General features: G+C 46.4%; 1 protein-coding gene across 1 annotated transcript in view; it reads right to left on the minus strand.

The window, feature by feature from the left end:
- Positions 1–210: 210 nt before the first annotated feature.
- The window catches only part of rab3b (RAB3B, member RAS oncogene family), a 9,780-nt gene continuing 764 nt past the window's right edge, over positions 211–9,226 (minus strand). Inside the window, exons 2-5 of the mRNA XM_041070515.2 lie at positions 5,348–5,572; positions 4,120–4,238; positions 3,913–4,037; positions 211–3,088 (exon numbers count right to left, since the gene is read on the minus strand). Coding sequence (XP_040926449.1) covers positions 2,904–3,088; positions 3,913–4,037; positions 4,120–4,238; positions 5,348–5,572 — 654 coding nt within the window. The 3' untranslated portion in view covers positions 211–2,903. The remainder of the gene's footprint in view (positions 3,089–3,912; positions 4,038–4,119; positions 4,239–5,347; positions 5,573–9,226) is intronic.

Raw genomic sequence — 9,226 nt, forward strand, 5'->3', positions numbered from 1 at the left:
GTTTTATTAGAAAAGTCTTGAGAACACATGAATCACATCAAAATTATTCAGAAAGAAGAAAAGTATGTCTTCAGACTTGTCTGTGTAACTTCCGTTATTTTTTGTTATAATTACGATTTTTTAATGTAGGTATGTTAATGCTATAAATGTGTGATGGTACGTCGTCTTATGTTTTGGAAAACATGGTAGAAAAAAGAATCTGACAAAAAATATGATTAAAGATTGTGATTTTTATTATACTAAATTGCATCTATAATATACAAACATTCACAATATTTTGTACAATCACTTTGTGCCTCTCCCCGTACAGGAGGGAACTGTAAGACAACAAGTTTACATAAACTCTCTACATAATTTGTCCATGGTATACACAGCATAAAAATAAATCCATACTCAACAACATTATAATTTCTAATCCTATCATTTACAAATTCACTTAAAAAAAAATCATATGAAGACAATGTCAATATTATCAATATATGTTTCTACCAATATGAAGACACACGGTGGGGAGTCACACACACAAACGTGCGCTGTGGTAGCTATGGAACAGTTTGGCAGGATATTGTTTCTTCTATTTCCATAATATCTAATAATAAATGCACACATGATTTTTCACCACATCTTCCCTTTTTCTTACATACTGTATCTTAACTGATATAACTTTATCAAAATATCACACTTCTGTCAAAGATACTGTACACAACACAAAACCCGTACAACTGAACACACCATAAATATCATGATAACCATATGTAGAACAGTAGAACATATCTCTAATATCACACACACACACACACACACACACACACACACACACACACACACACACACACACACACACACACACACACACACACACACACACACATTCACTCACGCTCACATAGTTCATATAGAGTTGAGTTCATATAGGAAACACTGTGACGTGACGGCTACATGAACACACCTACAGGGGAGGAGAGAACCACATGCTCTTCACTCATGAGCGCTAAAAAACACCCTCCGTGTGGCGTTGGATTGTGTCGGCCAGTGCAAAAGCTATAAACCACCGTGAAGCAGGGCTGCAGTGGGAGTCTGGACTAGAGTCTATGGCAGTCTGGAGGGGTCTGATCTGGGCCTCGGAGCTGATAGCCAAGGGTATGATGTGCTTTACTTAGTGGTGCCATAAGGTAGGAATACTCTCCAACATCAATAATTGGTCAATAAGTGCATTGCTGGAAACCAGTGCCTGCCCAGCTGTGGCTTTTTGGGCCACTGCTCGATTTGTAAAGCAGCATTGACCTTAAATCATTGTTGAATGCAGAAAATCTTGTGCACTAAACATCCTGCACTTAATTACAACTGTGCTCATGAAGGTCGATAAAGTTCAATGATCCCACAGCAAGGTAGTATTAGTTGAATCTTTCCTACATTACGTTTAAATTAACCTTGTATCTTGGTGATGTCAGCAACATGCATGAAGCTTGTCTCTGATCTGCTCTGGACACAGCTAAGCCTCCAAGACCTACACAACATCAACAGCACACGGTCACTCACATGAGAGACCGATGCCATAACTCAGACGAGCAGCACCCACTTTACTTGACAGCTGTCTGCATATTGTCAGGCCACAGTTCAGTATCAGCCCATCAGACACGTGTGACTCAAGAGTAACGGAACATTATACAGATGCAGGGCGATTTTAAACAGACCTGAAAGTGAAAACAAGGACTGTGCCCAGAAACAAAATGAACTTGTCATTATTAGGTAAAGTTATGCCCTGAAACCCCGGCCTGGGTCTCCAGAGCAGCTGCTCTGCTTCTTGGCATGTTCACCTACTTCAGCGATTGCATATGTCACCAACCTCTTTAACAGGATCAAAGTCATGATTAGTAGAAAAAGTTGTGGGGATGAAGCGCATCCTTCATTTATGACTGGGTCAAGGTTTAAGGGGCTCAGTTGCACCTTTAGGTGTTCAATCTTTGACTCACATGATGTGGACTGCAGCCCTGCCTGGGAGTTGTGCATTGGTGGTGTAGCCCTAAAGCATGTTCAAGCCAAAAACAGTACTAAATAAGGCCAGTAACAGTTATTGGGCTTTTTTAACAAAGTGGACCTAATTATGATTAGCTATGTCAGAAGCAGCCTAGTTGATTTCCAGCGGATGGCGCGGTAAACGAGCGACTTGTAAACTTGTGGACATGAGCAGCTGTAATGGCGTTACTCTGGTGCTACACTTGGAGGGAGGCAGTGCTGTGCTTTCCTATGGAGCTGCTTCAGCTTCTTCCTAGTGTGGACAAAACGTCACTTTAGTGTGTTAGAAATGCTGGGAATCCAAAATAACTGCAACATCTGATGCACGTTGCCCTGGAAACAACACTGTCTTATGATTTATCATATGATGTTTGTGTGACTTTTACATGTACACCTTGGTTCAAGTCGAAACTAAAGTATGCAAACACTTATATGGCACAAATGAAACATACTGACACTTTGATTTGAACATTTCTAACTGGCCAACTCGCAGTTAGCAAACTTAAATGTTAGCAGTTAGCAGACGCAAGTGCTAAAACACACAAACAAGCTCAGAGTTGCAGTTATCACACTAGCATTTTAGCACAGTATGCTAGCATTCACCATGTTGGGACCTTTCTGAACACACCAACGTTGGTTTTGTTTTGCTGTTCCTGCCTTTTACTTAGTGTCAACCTTGGAAAGTGTGAAGGGGATGGCATGATGCTGGCTCTATAAATGTTAGTTAGCATAAACGGCAGTAGGCAAAGGGTTATTGACTGCTCACAAGCATGGACTAAAGCAGAGCGTGTGGAGGAATGTCAGAGTAATTAAGCAGATTTTCTTGTTGGAGGGGCAGACGAGGTGACAGTATGGGGGTGGGGTGGGGGTGGGGGGTCTTGGTCTGATCAGCAGCACTTCTGAGGTAGCTGGGCCGGCTTGTCCGTCAGTCTGGTGGTCTTGGACCCTGGAGCTGCAGGGGCCTCCACATCCACGCGCTCTGACATCTTCACACAGATGATGTCCACCAGGCGCTCGAACACCTGCCGTACGTTGATGTTCTCCTTGGCACTGGCCTCGTAGTACTCGAACCCTGCAGGAGGAAACGGGAGCTGTAAACAGAGCCCAGCTGAGGTCGAAGCAACTCTCCCGGTCAGCAGGCAGGTGTGCTTATAGGCATCGCAGTGCATTCTGGGTAGCAGAGTCACATACTGTAGTTGAACTGATTGTTTCAACAACAGGAGCAGCTGAGACGTACGTATCCTAGGTAACAGTGCTCTGACTGTGAATCAGCAGGTTCACACCGGAAGTTGTACAAAAAGTACTTGTACTTACATCAATTTCTTAACTCAGGTCTAAATAAACTACATATAATAAGACTCTTTAAGTTGCTGCTGTGTGACTTGACCTGTTTGCTGAGATCTGACTCCTCATCCCACTTCACAAACATCCTCAGGAAGACGCTTTCAACCGCAGGAGCAGTGTCCAAATATCTGCATATGTGATGGTTCATTCTGGTGATTGAACTAAACCTGGCCTTTTACAAGGAGAGCTCATCTTTGTCAGGTTCATCAGTAGCTGCTCACCAAGCATGTTTTGGGTTATCAATACGTTTGCTGACCTGAAGCCTCAGTCTGAACCGTGTGAAAGTTCCTTCGGAGCCTGCGGTTCGCTCATTCAGGTCTGTGAACAAACAGCTCACAGCAGCGGAGTGGATTGTTGTTGAGTCCACAGCTTAAGGGTGAATTCCGGTCAACCCATGATCAGTGTTTTTAGCTTTATCTGATAGAATCACACAAGTTGCTCAGACCCAGTTATACAATAGTGATGTCATTATAATGTTATTGTCAGGTAACAGGACGCTTCGTGTCACCTCACAGTCCAGTTACCATGAAAACCTGTGCAGCCTGTTCTCACCCAGCTGGTCGGCCAGGTGCTTCCCTTTCTCCGGTGGCACCACTCTCTCCTCGTCCATGTCGCACTTGTTTCCCACCATGATCACCTGGGCGTTGTCCCATGAGTACGTCTTTATCTGTGTGGCCCTGAAAGAGCGCGAGAAGGCGTGATGGTTCGCACCACGGCATTCCTGACTCTGGATCTCTAGGTGCATCGTCGATCACTCACCAGTCCTGAACAGCGTTGAAGGACTCTTCGTTGGTGATGTCGTACATGAGGATGAAGCCCATGGCACCGCGGTAGTAGGCCGTGGTGATGGTGCGGTAGCGCTCCTGACCTGCGGTGTCCTGCACACAGTCACAGGACTCCTTCAGGTCCACTCGTTGCGTGAGACCACCACACCCTTAGTCTCTGATCAGTCTCAACCTCTCAGTTATCAGTCAATAAAAACAATAATAAGCTCAAGATCTGTTGCTCATCCCAGAACACACAGATCATGTTTTTAGCTGGTTTTCAGTCACTGAACACACAGAGCCAGCGGTTGGACTCGGTTCCATCCTCTCTCGATCGCAGCTCACAGCTCGACCTCCATCTGACGTTCTACTTTGAATTTTTATTAGTAAAAATGTGTTGGAAAGATGCTGCGACAACAATCTGACATTCTCCTGGAGTCTTCTCTGCTTTGAAAGCTGGGTCCACATAAAGGATCATACTGTTGAAATACATTTATCACAACACCTATTACTTTAACAGCTACAGCTTCCATGCAGCGCTGCACTGCCTGCACCTATGCTAAGGGCCGCTACCATGAACCAGTGTCTGTTAGTGCTGTTAGTGATTTTACCTCATCCCCATTGTTCACACTGTATCAATCCGCTCTGATTAGCTCTGCTCGTGGTGCTAAACCCCCCCAGGTCCCACTGGCCCCCGCCGGGTCTCAACCTCTGAGCCCCGAGACGCCTCTTTAATTGCCCCTGAACAGCACTGTGCGTGCGTGCGTGCGTGCGTGCGTGCGTGCGTGCGTGCGTGCGTGTGTGCGTGCGTGCGTGCATGCGTGCGTGCATACATGCGTTGCTGAGATCCTAAGTGAGCATGAAGAGCTGCTGCCATGGCAACAACATCACCACTGACGGTGCTGCCCAGAAATCTGTCTTTTCTCTTCCTCCCGGTAGCTTGTGCTTGAATTGAGGACATCATGTTACACTGCTGTGCTATTTTACAGTACATTATCATGATCAGGGTTTTCAGGGCTACTGAGACCTGATGCCAGCATACACATACCATCACAAGCTCAACCACATGTATCACATCACACGGTGTTTCTCATGTCTAGGTACAGTATATGACCTTTACTGTACATCTGACAGCTTCACATGATGGAAGCGGACCTTCAGCCTCAGTGTTAATGCTGCCTACAGGTTCTTTACTGATCCAGCCCCTGTACATCTGTCCTCACCCAGATCTGCAGCTTGATCCTCTTGTCGTTGCGATACACTGTCTTCACCTTGAAGTCGATGCCCACGGTGCTGACGAAGGAGTTGCTGAAGGAGTCGTCTGCGTAGCGGAACAGGAAGGAGGTTTTCCCGACGCTGCTGTTGCCAATGATCAACAGTTTAAACATGTAGTCAAAGTTCTGGTCGGAGCCGTCCCGCTGGCCGAAACGTTGGTCTGCCTTCGCCATCTGGAGACGAGGGACAAAAAGCAGCATCAGCAACGTGAGCGCCCCAACCTTGACACACAAACTGGACCGAGCCGGTACCTACGTCCTACTCTCACTCTGTGAAGCCTGCACATAAGCTTTGTTGTGAATTGACAGTATATGAATAAAACAGAGCTGATTCCTGTGAGACCAATCAAGTCAACTCACACACCATCAGACACGTTGTGTGTTGATCCACTTGAAGCGGAACGGGTCCGGGACTTCAGAGCCGGTTCTTGGTCTTAGGCTCCGCTGAATCTGGAAGCTCAGTATGAATGAGCTGCTGAGGTGACGTTTGAACGTTTAACCTCACGCTGGAGATGCGAGGCCAAAGTGCCTCAGTGAAGAGCAGCAGAGGAGCAAACACAGAGCAGGCTGTTAGAAGCCAGGGTCCGGATCAGGGCTCTGCCGGCCTCAGCCGGGCCTGGATGTCTGTAGCAGACCCACGGGCTGCGTCAGGCACCGGGTCTGCTCGAACAAACTGCTGCATTATTGTCTGAGTCAAGCTGCCTCCCATCACTTTTCTGGACTGTGTTTTGATTTTGTTCATAATAGAAATGTGTCAGAACGAAAAGGGGGAGAGAAAACGCTGGAATCACTAGATGTAGAGCTGCTCTGAGCATTTCTGAGCTGCTGATGTTCAGTGACCTTTCCTTCATAGATCACACAATGAAATCACACTATTGAAAGTGGTTCAAATCTGAACTTACCATCTACTTTCATTTTCTATTCCTCATTTTTACATTAACATTGCTGCATTTGCATTTTAAACAGATCAGGATCCAACACTAAGCAGGATCCGACATGAGGAGAACCCGAAATATAGCAGGATCTAACACTGAGCAGGATCCAACATGAAGAAAAACCAAAACAGAGCAGGCTCCAACACTGAGCAGGATCCAACACGAGGAAAACCCAAAACAGAGCAGGATCCAACATGAGGAGAACCCGAAATAGAGCAGGATCTAACACTGAGCAGGATCCAACATGAAGAAAACCAAAAACAGAGCAGGATCCAACATGAGGAGAACCCGAAATAGGGCAGGATCTAACACTGAGCAGGATCCAACATGAAGAAAACCCAAAACAGAGCAGGATCCAACATGAGGAGAACCCGAAATAGGGCAGGATCTAACACTGAGCAGGATCCAACATGAGGAAAACCCAAAACAGAGCAGGCTCCAACACTGAGCAGGATCCAACACGAGGAAAACCCAAAACAGAGCAGGATCCAACATGAGGAGAACCCGAAATATAGCAGGATCTAACACTGAGCAGGATCCAACATGAGGAGAACCCGAAATAGAGCAGGATCTAACACTGAGCAGGATCCAACATGAGGAAAACCCAAAACAGAGCAGGATCCAACATGAGGAGAACCCGAAATAGAGCAGGATCTAACTCTGAGCAGGATCCGACATGAGGAGAACCAGAAACAGAGCAGGATCTAACACTGAGCAGGATCCAACATGAGGAGAACCCGAAACAGAGCAGGCTCCAAAACTGAGCAGGATCCAACATGAGGAAAACCCAAAACAGAGCAGGATCCAACATAAGGAGAACCCGAAATAAAGCAGGATCTAACTCTGAGCAGGATCCGACATGAGGAGAACCCGAAACAGAGCAGGCTCCAACACTGAGCAGGATCCAACATGAGGAAAACCCAAAACAGAGAAGGATCCAACATGAGGAGAACCCGAAATAGAGCAGGATCTAACACTGAGCAGGATCCAACATGAGGAAATCCCAAAACAGAGTAGGATCCAACATAAGGAGAACCAGAAACAGAGCAGGATCTAACACTGAGCAGGATCCAACATGAGGAAAACCTAAAACAGAGCAGGATCCAACATGAGGAGAACCCGAAACAGAGCAGGATCCAACTTAAGGAGAACCCGAAACAGAGCAGGATCCAACACTGAGCAGTGTCACGATCTGGGTTTTGTTTCTTGTTGTTTCCTCGTCTTATTTTGGTTCCAGGTTCCATTTCCGGTTTTATTGTGGTAGCACTCCCGGTTTCTGTTTCTGTTTCTGCTTTACTTCCTGTTATCAGTTCTGTTCTCCCTAGCTCATTACCCACACCTGTCTGTAATCAGTTAATCACTCACCTGTGTATTTAGTCAGCTCCTGTGTCCTTAGTTCCCCGCCAGATCGTCGTTCGTGTTTCTTGTTCCTCGTGTTTTGTTCTGGTTTTGCCTTGTGTATCCTGCCTGACCCTGGACTAACTACTGACTGTGAGTTTTGCTTTATCCCTGCCTGTACTTTCGCTGAGCCTACTTGTGTACCGAACCCTGCCTGGACATTGTATCAGAGATTGCCTGCTCCCTTGTTTTCTGCTTACTGAACTCTTCCGTGTATGACCTGGACTGCCCGACCCTGCCTTGAGAAATAAACCTGCGTTTAATATTCATCTTGCCTCGGTGCTGTGCATGTGGGTCCTTTATCTGCCGTTCCGTGACAAGCAGGATCCAACACGAGGAGAACCCGAAACAGAGCAGGATCCAACATGAGAAAAACCCAAAACAGAGTGCGATCCAACACTGAGCAGGATCCAACATGGGAGAACCCGAAATAGAGCAGGATCCAACATGAGGAGAACCCAAAATAGAGCAGGATCCAACATGAGGAGAACCCGTAATAGAGCAGGATCCAACATGAGAAAAACCCAAAACAGAGCGCGATCCAACACTGAGCAGGATCCGACATGAGGAGAACCCGAAATAGAGCAGGATCCAACATGAGGAGAACCCGAAACAGAGCAGAATCCAACATGAGGAGAACCCGAAATAGAGCAGGATCCAACATGAGAAAAACCCAAAACAGAGCACGATCCAACACTGAGTAGGATCCGACATGAGGAGAACCCGAAACAGAGCAGGATCCAACATGAGGAGAACCCGAAATAGAGCAGGATCCAACATGAGGAGAACCCGAAACACAGCAGGCTCCAAAACTGAGCAGGATCCAACATGAGGAAAACCCAAAACAGAGCAGGATCCAACATAAGGAGAACCCGAAATAAAGCAGGATCTAACTCTGAGCAGGATCCGACATGAGGAGAACCCGAAACAGAGCAGGCTCCAACACTGAGCAGGATCCAACATGAGGAAAACCCAAAACAGAGAAGGATCCAACATGAGGAGAACCCGAAATAGAGCAGGATCTAACACTGAGCAGGATCCAACATGAGGAAAACCCAAAACAGAGTAGGATCCAACATGAGGAGAACCCGAAATATAGCAGGATCTAACACTGAGCAGGATCCAACATAAGCAGAACCCGAAACAGAGCAGGATCCAACATGAGTAGAACCCGAAATAGAGCAGGATCCAACATAAGGAGAACCAGAAACAGAGCAGGATCTAACACTGAGCAGGATCCAACATGAGGAAAACCTAAAACAGAGCAGGATCCAACATGAAGAGAACCCGAAACAGAGCAGGATCCAACTTAAGGAGAACCCGAAACAGAGCAGGATCCAACACTGAGCAGGATCCAACACGAGGAGAACCCGAAACAGAGCAGGATCCAACATGAGAAAAACCCAAAACAGAGTGCGATCCAACACTGAGCAGGATCCAACATGGGAGAACCCGAAATAGAGCAGGATCCAACACTGAGCAGGATCCAACACGA

Source organism: Betta splendens, chromosome 4 (assembly GCF_900634795.4).
Source record: "Betta splendens chromosome 4, fBetSpl5.4, whole genome shotgun sequence".
NCBI classification, from domain to species: Eukaryota; Metazoa; Chordata; class Actinopteri; order Anabantiformes; family Osphronemidae; genus Betta; species Betta splendens.